The 16,256-nt window shown below is 32.6% G+C and overlaps 1 protein-coding gene across 2 annotated transcripts; it reads right to left on the bottom strand.

The window, feature by feature from the left end:
• Nucleotides 1-35: 35 nt before the first annotated feature.
• Nucleotides 36-15,828, bottom strand: LOC18594368 (LEAF RUST 10 DISEASE-RESISTANCE LOCUS RECEPTOR-LIKE PROTEIN KINASE-like 2.3). Of its 2 annotated transcripts, XM_018124858.2 has the most exons (5): nucleotides 15,079-15,828; nucleotides 14,759-14,874; nucleotides 14,386-14,415; nucleotides 984-2,093; nucleotides 36-334 (listed from the first exon to the last, which is right to left on the bottom strand). In XM_018124858.2, the coding sequence occupies exons 1-4, from the start codon at nucleotides 15,747-15,749 to the stop codon at nucleotides 985-987; spliced, it is 1,926 nt and encodes a 641-aa protein (XP_017980347.2). In that variant the 5' UTR covers nucleotides 15,750-15,828; the 3' UTR covers nucleotides 36-334; nucleotide 984. The 2 variants fall into 2 exon arrangements, with proteins under 2 accessions (XP_017980347.2, XP_007021956.3); XM_007021894.3 differs by lacking the exon at nucleotides 36-334 and having other exon boundaries at nucleotides 807-2,093.
• Between the last annotated feature and the right edge of the window lie 428 nt (nucleotides 15,829-16,256).

The following is a 16,256-nucleotide window of genomic DNA, read 5'->3' as shown; positions in this document are numbered from 1 at the left end:
CAAGGCAGAGTAATTTAATTGAGGCAAGTAAAGAAGCACCTAGGAAAGTTCCTTATCTTCACTGTTGCTGCCATGTTCTGTGGCTGCTAAATAACATTACCATACATTTATATCGAAAGTCATGAGTCAACCACCAAAACTGGCAAAACAGCATAAAACAGGCTGTACCCAAAGCTATTGATGAGTGACAACCAAAAAGCCAAAGTCGGTGGGTATCTTTCTTTATATTTCTGTAGACAGGTACGACCACTCAGACAAGAAAGAAGAAAATCCGTGTTCAAACTTGGCAATTGAACTCAGAGAAAACAAGTCTTTGTTGTTCATCGAATTAAACCTGCACAATGGAAAGGTTACAATAATCCAAGACTAAAAAGCAACTACAATGGCCTTAAAAACACAATTGAGTCCACATTTTACATTTTTTTTGGGAACATATATGAAGAGAAGAATAAATTCAAATCTCAAACATTTTAATTAACATTCAACGAAATTATACATTTATTAACAATTTTTTTGCAGCACCTTTTATAATGTTGCAAAATTTTAATTATTTTTACAATAAAGAAAGGTTTTATACATACTGCTAGATTTTGGAAACTAAATTTTTTAATAAAAATTTAAAAAGTATTGAAAATAATCTTTCGCAAAATAAAAAGTCTTATGCTACGATAGACTATTGCAAACTCCATTTTGTGGCAAAAAATATGCAAAAAAAAAAAAAAGGTTAGAGAAACTAGTACAAATAATATTTACATCACAATTTTTTGTAACACTAAATAAAAAACTTTTCATTGCTAAATGCCAAATTTTTCATGATATAAATAGAGATAATAACCATTAGATCAAACTTAAATGTCTTACATTTTAGTAATACTATTTCTCACACATGTTCATTACCACAACTAATGCCCAAATCATTAGAAATGTATCTGTAAAACAATAAAGGTAGTATGATAAAGTACTAAAATTCATGCACAACTTACATTACACAATATTATCGGAATCTGTAGTTGTCTCATCTCTCGAATTCTTACTAGCATGATCTTTAGTGGACATTTCTTGAGAGAATAGAAAAGGCTTGGGAGGAATTTCGGGGAGCTCAAGTTCACTTTCAAGCATTTTCAAGACTTTGCTCATCGAAGGACGGTCTGTGGGCTTCGTCTGTATGCACCAAAAGGCAACTATTACTATTTTTTTCACAATTTTGTTTTCACTTTCTGTCACATCTCCAAGCTCTATATCATCTCCATGATCAAATTGATCATAGATCCACGACGGAAAATAAATTTGACTGGACTGTTCTGCAAATGGATTCAAGTTTTTCCTCCTTCCCACCATTTCAATCAACATCATTCCAAAACTATAAACATCAGCTTTATATGAAACGCCTCCAATATTTTTGTAAAACAACTCAGGAGCAATATATCCTAGTGTCCCTCGTGCTGCTGTAAGAGAGACAATATTGTCATCCACTGAATATAATTTTGCAAGGCCAAAATCTGAAACTTTTGGTCTAAAGTTTTCATCTAGAAGAACGTTATGTGGCTTGATATCAAAATGTAAAATTTGCATTTCACAACCTCTATGCAAGTAATCAATTCCTCGTGCCACTCCAAGAGCAATCTCAAATATTTTCTCCCAACTTAAAGTGTTATTCCCTGTTGAAAATATAATTTTATCTAAGGACCCATTTACCATGAAGTCGTACACAAGGGCCTGTTTTGATCCTTCCACACAAAATCCTATAAGTTGTACCACATTAACATGATGAATCCTTCCAATAGTTGCAACTTCATTGATGAAATCCTGTCCATTAGCTTTTGATTTGCTTAACAATTTTATTGCAACTTCTCGACCACTTCGAAGTTTTCCTTTAAACACGGAGCCATATCCTCCTTGGCCTAATTTAATCTTGAAATCTCCTGTCATTCTCTTTACTTCAGAATAAGAATACCTTATAGGCATCAGATTGTTTTGACTCTGAAGAAAGTTCTCTATCATATCATCCATTGCTAAATGTCTTCTCCTTAATTTGTGTATAACAAGTGCAATCAAGCCAAATATCCCCAATAATGTTCTTGCTAATATAATTCCTGTTTCTCAAGAAAAGAATAATTCAAATTAGCTTTGATTGGTTAATTTTAACATTATAATGATAATTAACTAAAATAAGAAAAAGAGAAGAAATGAAAAAAAAAATAAACATACGTGTAGAAGGAAATCTTCTTTGATAGGGAGAGTGGTAGTATTGCAACAAGTAAAATGAGATGTGATAGAGGCGACGAAGAATGAGATTGATATAGGTAAAGCACTGAGTGTTGTGGTAAGAGATAATGGGTGGAGGGTAGAATATAGGGAAGTGACGGACCAAGGTAGAGACTTAGGTAAAAAGTAAGGGGCAAAGGAAGACCTTAGTAAGAGAGAGTTTGAGAAAGTATCTTAAAGAAGGAGTATGTTGACTTTCCAACGTATCCTTGATGAATTGTCAAGGCTTTTATATATACACCAAGTAGGAGCAGTTGCTTAGGATTAGTTATTGAAAGGGCAATTAGTGAACATCATGGGAAGAACACGTTAGCTCCTTGTGTATATTGGGATAATGGATGTGTATTTTAACCTTATCGCATAGTGTAACATAGTGACACTCAAAATTGTGTCACGTGCTTTTTGAGAAAAGGGGAAAAAGGAGACACACACACATGCACTTATATATATATATATAAAACTACTTCAATTACTTTCACAATGCGATTTTTTTGTAAGTTTTTTTCATATTAATAGAAAAATACAATCAATATAATGAATACAATAATCTAAAATCAATTAAATGTTAAATTATTTATTGTAAAAAAATATTTTCAGGATTATCTTGATGAGAATTCTTAAGCGATCTGTTTATAAATATGCTTGGATGCTCCACCAAATGACACACCAACAATTCATCAAGATTATTCTAAAAATACAAGAGTAGAAAACTTTCCTCCCTAGAGAAAAACCATCCATGTTCCATTGTTAAGCTAAGGTTCTTGTATTGTGAAGAGTGTGGTTACTACTCATTTTTGTAATAATTTCCATTGCGAGATTTTTGAGATAAAAAGGGTTGTAAAAAGCCCAGAATCAAGATCTTGGAGTCACTCTCTGCATTAGTCTTGAAAAGGCAAAAGACTGACATAAGTATGATCGGAGTAAAAATTATTTCGTAATTTTTTGGTAATCTGCACGTTTTCTTACATTGATATTAGAGCCGAATCAAGGATTTTCATGTTGTTATGATCTCTGAAAAACATGACTAACATGCTAAGATTCATTAATTATAGCTTAGTTTATGATTATCATATTTTTTAAGCTTATATGGCAAAGGCATCTTAATGATAACTGTAGAAAGGTATGTTTCTAAGGTCTGATTGTTGTGAAAATTGCCCAAAAAATAATAAATAAAAAGCCCAAAGAAATCAAATAAATAGAAAAAACATAGGAATTTATGTGGTTCAGCCTCTTGTCTATGTCCAAAGAGTGAAACCGTTCTTTTATTATTGAGAGATTAAAGTACAATAAATTGACTTCTATGGTTCCCAAAACCAACCCAGGATCCCTTGCACATCCTTTTTCAATAACCCCCAAGAACGCTCACCCAAACTACTCTAGCTCCACATAAAGCAAAAGATAGAGTTACAAAGTGTTATCTTTCTAGAACTTTCAAAGCACCACTCACTATTCTAAAGCCTAGAAATCCACTTTTATAATATAAAAATTCAAAGTAGAATGTGATTAAGATTCGATGTGGAATAAGAAGTTTAAAACCATACAACTACTTAATGTTGTATACAAATAAGAATCATAATCAAATAAGATTTAGAATTCTAGTCAACCTAAAACTCAACAAATCTCCACCTTTGACTTGAATTCAAACTCTTTAAGGCTCTTCCACCAATCGCACCTAATTGCAACCTCCTAACTCCACCTACTTTCCCACACATTAAACAACTCTCCAAGTACAAGACTTTCCAAACCATTGGCCTTAAAAATTACCACGACTACACATACTAAATCAAGCATGGTCCAACACTCATTTCCATAAAATGGCCAATGCAACTGTGTAGCCGTCAAGTCAATGGCATTAATTGACTTCGGAAATGGACCTCAATGACCTTTCCAATTCACTACTAGTAAGATTTTTCGTCTTTTCACCACTGTCTATGCCATGAGAACCTTTCATCACCTTCTCGGCAAATGAAATCTCACTTTAGTAGCCACCATCACTTGTGCACTGTTCCTATCCCTTTGAGACCTCACATTCTAGACGATACAAACCATTATGCAAATTTCTCCTCATCAAGACCATGGCACCTTGTGTGACTTTTACCACTCCATCATAAGCAAAATATTTACACCCTTTGGAGTCTAACAAGCTCAATGATATTAAATTCTTACGCATCTCTAGGACATAGGCCACAGCACCTAAAGAGCGCACAACCTCATCAAACATTTTGATTTTCACCATTTCAAGACCTATGGCCTTCATTATTGACTTGTTACCTAAAGTCAAATTCTCAGCCACTCCTGCTTGAACTAAATCAAAATAATCCTTTTAATAACATACATGAATGGCAGAAGCAAAATCTAAATACCAATCAGAATTTGTATCCATATTTTCTGATATTACAAGGACATCACAATCATCACCTTCAGCAACAAAAGCACACTCACCTTTGTTCAAGTTACTTTCATCCTATTTTGTAGGACAATCTTTTTTAATATGTCCATACCTTTTGCATTGAAAGCACTAAACATTGCTAGATCTAGACTTGCCACCCTTAAATCCCATGTCGAATGACTTCCTTCTACAAACCTCAGTTATCAATGCCAAGCTACTTGAATCTCTATCCCCTTTCTTATTTTTCTTTCAAGTTTCACAAGACATTAATGTTGCTTGTGCTTGTTCTAACGTTATTGTATCTACCACACATATCAAAGATTCCACAAATACCTCATAGGAGTTTGGAAGCCATGCCAGGAATAACAGTGCCTTTTTCTCTTTCTCCACCTTCACATCAACCTTCTTCAATTGATCAATGATCCCCGTCGAATTCATTCATATGCTTCATGAGGTCTCCATTCTCTTCTATCTTTAAGCGATACAACTTTCGCCTAAGTTGCAACTTATTAGAAAGATTTTTTGCCAAGTAAATCTTTTTCAATTTTGCCCACAACCTTGGAGCAAAATCTTCATCAATAGCATAGTTAAGCATGTTATCTCTAATGCAAAGCCGAATAGTGCTCACACACATTTGCTCCAACTTTGCCCATTCAACATCCTTCATGTCATCTAGTTACCTTTCCTCCTTTCTTAGCAAGGGACACACCAAACTTTGTTGCACAAGGAGATCTTTTATCCTTCTCGGCCACTACGTGAACTAGTTTTCCCATCAAACTTTTCAATTGAAAAATTTGTAGAACTAGTAACTCTTGACATATTTGTTGAATCTTGATTTTCTCAAACCCAATGCTCTGATACCAATTTATTGTGAAAATTGTCCAAGAAACAATAAAAATAAAACTTAGAGAAATCAAACAAACAGAAAAAGCATAAGAATTTACGTGGTTTGGCCTTTTACCTACATCTACAGAATGAAACCGTTTTTCTATTATTGAGAAATTAAAGTATAATAAATTGACCTCTATGGTTTCCAAAATCAATTTAAGATCCCTTACACACCCTTTTACAATAACCTCCCAAGAATATTAACCCAAACCACTCTAGCTTCACCTAGAGCAAAAGATAGAGTTACAAAATATTCCCTCTTTAGAGTTCTCAAAGCACTGCTCACTATTTTAAACCCTTTCTCAAAGCTCAGAGATCCACTTTTATAATATAAAAGTCTAAGTATAATGTGATTAAGACTCAATGTAGAACAAAAAGCTTAAAACTATGCAACTATTTAATGTTGTATACAAACAACAATCCTAATCAAATAAAATATAGAATGGTAGACAACCTAAAACTCAACACTGATTTTTTCATCATATGATACTTATATGTGCTTAATGAAATCTTGACAATTTAAGCTTCATGTGATGAGTAAATATTGAAAAAAAAAATTAAAAGTTTGATCTGAAACTTTGATTATATTTTCTCTCTATCCTACGTTTTTTTATTTACGATTTTATACTAATAATATCCTTTCTTGATAAACTTTCCATCATTATATTATTTGTATCATTTGGATTTGTATGTTTAGAGAACTTTGCAAAAGAAATTGAGACTAAATTGAAAAAAAAAAAACAGACCAAAAGCCCAAACCACTTTCGACTTAATGCATGTCGTACACCCTATACTCCAGTTGAAGCATTGACCACCATAATGGATTCTCTTTTCTAAGATCAACCAACTAACATAAAGAACATGACAAAAAGCTTCTACGAAGCAGTGCTTGGATTGCACATGCCACCAAGGGATAATGATTTGCATTGAAATAGTTTTCTTGGGTAGAAAAAGATGCCCACTCACACCTAGGTGGTGTGTGGTGGCGTGTAAGGACTCTATGGAGGTGCGCTTCTGACACACTATCACTAGAAATTCAAGAATATTGCTATTTATTTCTTTTACAGTCTTTTCATAATTTTAACATTTCTCAAAAATATTTTTAAAATTAAAATATGCTAAAAACATAACTTTAAATTTTCGCGACTCATTCATGCACGCAAAGCCACATGCCTTGGTTTTTGGGTCAGTGAGAGTTTATGCTACACTTATGGGAATGTGTGCAACAAAGAGATGTCTGGTGTGCATTTTATGAATTTTTAGAACCTATAATTAGAATTTTCTCCATAATTTGTACCTTTTTGAAATTTTAATTAGTAAGAAAAATACTTAGGTTATGTCTTTAATATTTTAAGTGAATAGCATTCATGTTATACATGATTTATATGATGACATTTAAATTATTCAGAAATTAAATATGTTTAGCATGATATAATTTTATGAGTTGTTAAGCATGCTAAGTTCTCTAGTAATATGCAATTTAGTGTCATGTCCAGAAATGCCATGATAAGTGGGAGGTGTTAGTATGAGTGAAATTTTTAGAATTTTTCTCCTAAAACTAAAATTTTACGAATTATTTTGAATAATGTTAATAATTGCTTGTATACTAGAGATGATTACGAGCATATTGAATTTAGTGTCATAAAATCCAATATCTCTTAAATAAGCAAGGGGTTTTCAAATGCCTTGACCAAATTATGCAAGAGGCATACCTGAAAATATAACTCAATACCATTGTGATCTTGAAGACTACCAAAATTGTTGCAAAAAGGATCGTTGTGCACTCTTTACTATGTTGAGTAACATGCACAATGATCAACACAATTATGATCTTAAAGCCTAGCAAAATTGGTGTAAGAAGGATTATGGTGCATGCTTTAACTATGTTGACACCATGCACAAGGATTTGATAGGCAAGTTTGAGTAGAATTAGACAACTCATGAGATGTGGCAAGCCTTTAATAACAAATATGGAATGGTTTATCTAACTAAGTTGTGCTAGTTGAACTTAAAGTTCAATACTTATATGAAAAAGGCATATAAATCAATGAAAAAACATTTGAGAACAATATCTACCTTGATTAGCTTAAGACAGTAGAGATTGTCTTAACAGATGAACAATAGATTCAAGTAGTCATTCCCTTTTTTTTTTTTTTTTTACTCTTGGGAGCACATGAAGACAGAGGCGACATATAATGATAGCGTAAAAAAATTTTGATGACATATTATGTCATTTGGAGTTGGAAGATGAGTGCTTGAAGGTTCAAAAATCTACCACAATTAATGTTGTCAATGTTGCAAAGCCTTGTTCATGCAAGGCATCTTGGTCTAAGTGAAGAAGAGTCTTTAAGAAGGACACTAATAATGGATTGCACCAAAGAAGGAAAAAACTACCAAGCATCATAAATGCAAGCTTAGTGGTAAGAAAGATAGAGCCAAATTAACTTGTTATAACTATGGAAAATTAGGACATTTCGCTTGTAGTGCATGAAGTGAAAGTAAGTACTTTCCAATTGTATGTCTCATTTTGATTGCTTTGTGGCTAGTAAAACTTTATCTATTCATCCTTTTCTTATGTGGTTTGTGGACTAAGAAAAGAGTTGGATTTTTCGAGTTCCATCTAATTCTAGTTAGATTTAAAAACATAAAAAATGAGAATGATACTAGCATGGAGGTACTAGGCATTGGCATTTACAAGTTGGAAATGTATAGTATTGTACCTTGCTTCTTCATGATGTCATTTATACTCCAAAACTTTGGCAAAACTTATTTTCAGTTATAATCATGTTAAACTTAGGTTTTAGGTTTGCTTTTGAGGGAAATCACGTTGGCATTTTTATAGGAACAATTAATTATAATTGTGGTTTTATTCGAGATGGTTTGATGATTTTAAACACTAATTATGCTAGCTATAATCATGTCAATGATCTATTTCTTTAATTGTTACCCATGATAATGTTTGTAATATTTCTGTAAAATGGCATGCTAGATTAGACCATATTTGACAAGATAAAATGACTAGATTAGCTAAAAAAGGTCTTTTAGGCCCATTCGCTAAAGTTTCTTCGCCAACCTATGAACATTTTTTATAGAATAGCAATTAAAAAACCATTTTGGAAAAGCCAAAAGAGTATTTGTTCTATTACAAATATTCCATTCAGACATTTGTGGCTCAATGAATGTGAAGGCAAGCCATGGTGCTCCTTGTTTCATTACATTTATAAATTGCTATACGTGTTTGGTCATGTCTACTTGATTTGCCATAAGTTCAAAAATACACTATGTAACCTTGATTGAGAATCAACTAGACCAAAGCTTAAGCCTGCAAGAACAAACCGAGGTTGTGAATATTTATCTGAGTAATTTAAGAGGCTTTGTCATGAAAAAGGATACTCAAACAACTAACGATTCTAAAGACTTTTCAACAAATTGGTGTAGTGAAAAGAATGGACAGAATCCTCTTAGACATGGTTAGGTCGATGATGTTGTAAACAGATATTCTCTTATCTTTTTTGGGGGATGTACTTTTGACTATTTCTTATGTTCTTTATTGTGCATCGTACAGATCAATACTTTCAACCCTATATGAGCTTTAGACCAACAGAAAACATAACATGGGTAATTTGCAACCTTGGGGTTTAGCTACTTTTGTACACATTACTTATTATAAGGATGGGAAATTATATCTAACAGCAAAAATGTGTATCTTTACAAGGTACTTTGAACACTCTAAGGGATATGTGTTCATATGAGAACATGGAAATGGAAGCATAACCAAACATAAGTCACGAGATGTGATTTTCTTAAAAGAAGATTTCCCAAGCAAAGGAGAAATTCATAATGAAATATACCTTTATGAAATTGAAGGTCTTGATATTGGCCCACCAAGCAGCCTAATTGAGAATGTGAAAGAAATTCCTCAAACTTTTGGGGATAGAGAGAGCCATTTACCATTAAGTTCATCTATCACAATAGATAAAGATCCTCAAGTTGAGTTACGTAGAAACAAACGTATATGTATCTCTTATCATCGGTTTCAGATTGAGGAAAAGCTTTCATAATTGCTCTACAAAAGGAGGCTGAACTGACAACTATTCAAAAGGCTTTATCTTCCTTTACTACACAAGAGTAAAAAAATGCAATGAATTATGAAATAAAATATATTATGGATGGCAATGGGTACCCTGTTATAGGGTACTCACGAGTACCCGACTCGATTATATAGGGTTAGGGTATCTTATAATCGAGTTTGAGACAAGTTTGGATAGTAATTTCACCACTTGTATTAGGTTCGGGTAGGGCTCAAGTGTTATCCCTTAGGTACCCACTACTTGAACCCGATTATGTTGATAATTACTAAACAATAAAATAATGTTGATTTTATAATTTAATAATATTAATATATTAATATATAAATCCTAGCCCTTTTTTTTTTTCTTTTCTTCCCCTAGCCGCCTCTTATTCTTTTCTTTCTTTTCTTAGTCGTTCCTAGTTCTATACCTTTTAGTCAATGCTCATTGCTCAACTCGCTTACTTTTGCTGCTATTTCGTCTTGTTTTTCTTTTCTTAGTCGTTCTTGGTTCTGGTCAATGCTCAACTTGCTCCCTAGCAACTCCTTTTTCTTTTCTTTCTTTTCTTAGTCATTCATTGTTCTGGTTAGTGCTCAAATCGTTGTTCAATTGCTTAATTTGTTCTTGGTTTGTCTTTTCTTTCTTTTCTTAGTATTTTAATATTTTTGTACATAATAGGTTTTAAAACGGGTACGAATAATTATCGAGCAGTGTTTATATATTTGGGTTTGAATTAGGGTACTAATTTTCAAAAATATTTAGGTAGTTGTAGGATTCAGGTATTATCTCAAAATTAACAGGTACTCTACTCGTTAACAACCCTACAATTTATAAGGACAAATCATGTTTGAGACTTAATTGAACTTCCACTAGGGCGTAAGACTATTGAGAACAAATGCATTCTAAAAGCAAAAGGCAAGGCGGATGATTCCATTGAAAGATACAAGGCTTACCTAATAGCGAAAGGGTACACACAATAAAAAGGGGTGGACTATGAGGAAACCTTCTCACCAGTAGATAGGTTTGCCTTAATATGCTTAATTCTAACCTTAGTTGCAAATTTAGATCTAAAGCTTTTCCAGATGGGTATTAAAACAACATTTCTCAATGAAAAACTAGATGAAAAGATCTATATGAATCAACCTAATGGTTTTGTTGCAAAAGCTCAAGACCACAAAGTTTGCAAGCTTAAATGATCTATCTATGGGCTAAAGCAATCATCTAGACAATGGTATCTTAAATTTCATCACACCATTATTCATACTAGGTTTGTGATTATTGAATGTTAAACGGTTCAAAGGAAGTTTCATCATATTGTCATTGTACGTTGATGATATACTATTGGTTGGGTATTGCCACTAAAAAGTGGTTGTCCTCAAACTTTAAGATGAATGACATGGTTGAACCAAATTATGTACTTGGATTTAAGATCTTAAAGGATTATTCAAAAAGACATTGGTTTGTCCTAAGAGACATATATCAAGAAAGTTCTTAAATGATTCCAGATGCAAAATTGCAAAAACGCATTGATACTTTTATTACAAAAATCAAAACCTTGAATCCTTATATAGCTCCTAAGACTGCAAAAAACAAAAGTAGATGGCTTATGTTTCTTATTCAAGTGTAGTTAGTTATTATATGTATATGTTATGATGTGCACCAAACTTGATATCAACTTTGCAAATGGTTCAATAAGTAAATTCCTATCGAACCTGTCCATTGGAAAGCAATTAAAAGGATATTGTGCTATCTTAAGAGAAATATTGATTATAAATTATGTTATTCTAGTTCAAGTTTGAACCTCATTGATTATAATGATGTTGATTGAGGAAGTGATAAGAAACAATCTTGCATACAAATATCATCATCAAGCTATGCGTTCTTGCTCAATGGTGGCGATATCTCACAGAACAACAAGAAGCAATCTTGCATTGCCTTACCAACTATGGAAGTAGAATTTTTAGCTTGTTCAACAGTCGTACAAGAAATATTTGGTTGAGGCGATTCTTTCAAAATCTTGATGTAATTAGTTGTGCCTTAAATCCAATGACCATTCATTGTGATAGTATGACAACAATTTCTTTCATGAAGCATACAAATATCATGACAAAACCAAACACATTGATATGTGAAATAGCTTCATTAGAGATTTAACAATGCAAAAGGACTTGATCTTAAAACATATTTTCACTTGTCATATGGCTGTGGATCCTTTGACTAAACTTATTCTAAGGGATGCCTCTGTGACTCATGTTAAGCCTTTAGGACTTCATAGATGCTGATTTTTTTTATTTTATGTATTGAAACTTTGGGATATTAAATGTTTATGTAATTTTTGTCCATAATAGATGGATTTATGTTTATATATTAATTAGCAGACAAGAGATATAAGATATGTCAACAAGTTCGAAATTGTCTCACTTATACCCGTAATCGCATTTAACCTTTCTAAAGGCGAGCAAAAATGAGACACAAACTACAAAAGCTTTTAGATAACAAATATAGTTTGAAATGTTGTCCTGGTTGGAGCCAAGATGAGGTCCATATAATAAATAATAACTAAGGGACCAATAATGAACTAGCCCATAATCCATGTAACCTGTGGAGGAAGCTAGATGTGAGGCCTAATTTGGCGCCTAAAATGGCAAGCAAATGGGAAACTCAAGTTAGATGCTATTAAAGAGCGACTAGACTAAGACTTGTACAGTTTTAAGGAGTTTTACGTATGCTCTTAGAGACAAACCCTTCACTGTAGTATGTACTTCATATTACATGCACTTTATAATCGATATAGGAGGTGACAAAATGGATCTTTACTTCTTCATCGTGTGAGTCTTAATTAGGAGGTTAATAAAACTTGTACTATGCACTTTATGCCTTTTGACTCTCATAAAGTGAAGAATGAATATCTGCTACTTGGGTATGCTACTTAAGATCATGGATGATTCGATTATATAAGAAATTATTGAGAAAACGCTCTTTTTAAAATAAGTAGTATTGGGGCAAAGGGAAAGATATTTGATACTACATCAATGCACTATATTCAAGGTCAACCAATTATGTTGCTTTTGGGGGCTATGATATAATTATGATTATAAGTTGCAATGTGAAAAGAGGTTGAAGTATGCTCATTGTGGGATTGAGATACTCATATTTGATGTGTTTAAATAAGTCTAGGACACATGAGACAATTTTTAAAAGGGTTTATGTGTCTATGTTGGCTCTAATGAGTTTCTAGTATAAAACTTCCAAAATTCAAGTTTTTTTTCTTTTGAAAGTTAAAATTGTATTTGATTCAAGAGAGGCTTTTACAAAAGCTACCCATGAAGGGTAAAAAATCTGCTTTGCGGAGAAAGCAGCTATAGAGAAAAGCATACACCAACTCAAAAAAAAAAAAAATCAACCTAGGCTGTGTATGGGATCAAGACAAATAACCACCAATAAACATGGACCAGCAATACAAACAAAGGGTTCATAACACCCATCATCACATAAACTTTCCCTCCTTTTGCAATGGGAACAACATTCCCATGGTAAGGCATCATTCTCTAAAATGTTGCTTACCAAACATAAGAATATTATTCCCAGGAATGTGGTATACATTCCTCATACCAAACACAACCTAAGAATGTTATGAAAATATAAGAACATAAAACTTTTGTTCTAGAGAAAAACTTCTCTCCCTCCACATAATGTTAGACTAAGGTTCTTATATTGTGAAAAGTATATTGCTACTCATTTTTGTAGTAGTTTCCCACAGTGAGTTTTTAGAGATCAAAAGGCTTGTAAAATGTCTAGAATCAAGATCTTGATTTTACTCTAGGTTAGTCTTAAAAAGGTAAAAGACTAGTACAAGTATGATCAATACAAAGGTTTTTACACAATTTTTTTAATGCGCATGTTTTCCTACAATAAAATATATAATATTTATAGCACAAAATATATTTTTTTGATTAAATTATGCAATTAGTCTTTATGCTTTATCAAAGTGGTGGATTTAGACTTTGTATAATAATTTGTAAAAATTGAGTTCCTGTACTTTCAAAAATTAACAATGTTAGTCTAATGTGTTAAAAATTTTCTGTTATCTATAATGATATGACGTTTGTCTGTGTTGACGTGATATGTTCTTGCTAATATGATATTAAATCAAATGACATAACGATAATAATGTGACATTTTCACAAATGATGCAATAGTAGTACTGATATGACATAACCAAGCACTAACATGAACTTTATAAGTGCGGACATGAAATTATTCAACATGAACTAATGGTTTTAAATGGGATTGGAAAAGAAACAAATGAAAAATACAAATAGGTTTCTTGGATTTATGGAAAGAATGTTGTGAGACATAGAATAATTGAATTTTTGTGCTTTATAATTTAAAACTGTGAAAAGAATATTATGAAATAGATAAAAATGTCACATCATCATATTTAATGCCATATCAACATAAATAATAGAAAAAACTTTAATATTATTAACAATTGGAGTGACATTGTCAATTTTTAAAAAAATAAAGATTCAATTTTTACAAATTATTGTATAAAGACTACATTCATCACTTTGATAGAGTACAAAGACTAATTTCAAAATTTAACCATAATTTTTTCTCCTACTTGGACATGCTTTTCTTTGACATTGATGTTAATTTGGTGTTTATTGTAATATATATATATATATATATATATATATATATATATTTATTTAGTCGTACAATATGATGTCACATAGTCATAAACTTTCATGGTAAATGGTGGGGCTTTACCTGTTATTGCAACACAAATGATCTGGGTTCCTGCCAAAATATCAAATAAAAAATTAATGCTATACTTTAGCGGAAGGTAAATTTTTTTAGAGGTTTTTATAGCCTAGGTTGGATTGGGTATCAGTACTAGATAGGCAAATTTCAAAACCAAAGCCTAATTTGTCCATAAACATAATATTTAATTTTATATTAATTTTCAAATAAAATTGAGATTTAAAATTAAATAACATATTATTTACTGATATAAAGTTTTCGAATCAAATTGGGTAGACTGGAGCCCAAGAACCTAAGCCCAAATACAACGCAAGCTTAAGACCCTAAGAACCTTGGACACACATCTAATTAAACTACTGATGAACTCCGAAAACCATACCTTTGCTAGGTGCACCAATAAAACGAGATAGTGAACTACCTCCAAGGAAAAAAGTCAGGTTGCCTCGTATATATGTAACTAATGCATACGGCAACAGGATGGCCAGCCATAGCAATCTATAATATATTCAAGCAAAGAATAAAAATCATTAATAAGAAGTTGAAACATAAAATAATCTAACGTGTTAATTGAAAATTTTTGTAAAATATTTGTCTCCATTTCTACTCTAAGTATGATGCGTAAAATTTGCAAATAAATTAATTGTTTATCTTATTTTATTGATCATATCTGTAATTAATAAAATACTACAAAATACTCACCTATTCAAAATCCAATTATCATCGTCATAGGAAAACCATGCGATTTGGAATCCCGTCAACAGCTTTCTGTAAATATCAGAAGTAGAGAGGCCAGTGATATTCGCAAGCATGATTGGAACCTGGGCTTCAATTCTGCATGACTCATGGAAATCAGAATTTGCTGTTTCTCCATCCAAAAAATACAAGTAACAAGGTCGAGGGGAAGGGGTATTGGTGCAACGAAAAGCATTGATATAAACCCAAGAGTCGTTGATCTGCGTCGTGCAATTGACGAGAAACATGATGCTAAGGTCAGGGGTAGTTGGATAGAGATATAGTTTTTTCGCGAAAGGGTTGTACCAAGGATAGGAACTATGAGGAATGGAGCAGTTATCGTTGCCAAGACTTACGTCTAAAAGTTGAATGGTTCCATCACTATAAGAGATGTGTTGGACATAGAAATTCCCATATTTCATGGGGAAAATGGTGCGGTTATTCTCGTCATCACACTCGAGTTCTAGCTTACGGTTTCCACAGCTGCGAGGCTGGGTTTTTAACCGAAAAGGGTAACTGATGTTAATGTTTCCACAGAAAGAAGAGCCGCAGTGCTGGCCTCTGGCAATGCAAAAATCAGGGAAAAGTGATAAAGCAAGGGCCAGGAGGCCGACTAATGGAAGTTTTGTACTAAGCATATTCTGAAATTGGGTGAGAAGAAGAAGGCTGAGTAGCTATAGTTTTAACTTCAATTCAGGCAAGTAAAGAAGCTAGGAGGGTCGCTTTTCTGATCACTGTGCTGCCAATCATTCTATGGCTGAAACTCAGTCAACCAAAGTCAAAGTGTCAGCAATTGATACCAAAAAGTCAAAAGTTTTGATGTTTTTCTTCGTACTTCTGAATACAGGCAGGATGAATAGGACCACTCAAACAAGAAAGGAGAAAATCCGTGTCCAAATTGACAGCTAACCTGTGGGAAAAAAATTACAATAGCTTTGAGGTTAATATGATCCAACAGTACCATAAAAAACCAAATGGCCAAACAAGAAACACATTTGAGTCCATATTTTACATTTTCTTTTGTTACGTATAGCAAAGGGTAAGTGACTAAACAAGTAGCTTCCATCCTCAAACCTCAACTCTCTTTTAACAATTTAGTAATAAAATCAAGCATTTTATAATAATTTTATACTAATATTTAAATC

Source organism: Theobroma cacao, chromosome 7 (genome assembly GCF_053813885.1).
Source record: "Theobroma cacao isolate CCN51 chromosome 7, ASM5381388v1, whole genome shotgun sequence".
Classification (NCBI taxonomy): domain Eukaryota; kingdom Viridiplantae; phylum Streptophyta; class Magnoliopsida; order Malvales; family Malvaceae; genus Theobroma; species Theobroma cacao.
The sequence above is the reverse complement of the archived record's forward strand: the minus strand, read 5'-3'. Positions and strand labels throughout refer to the sequence as shown.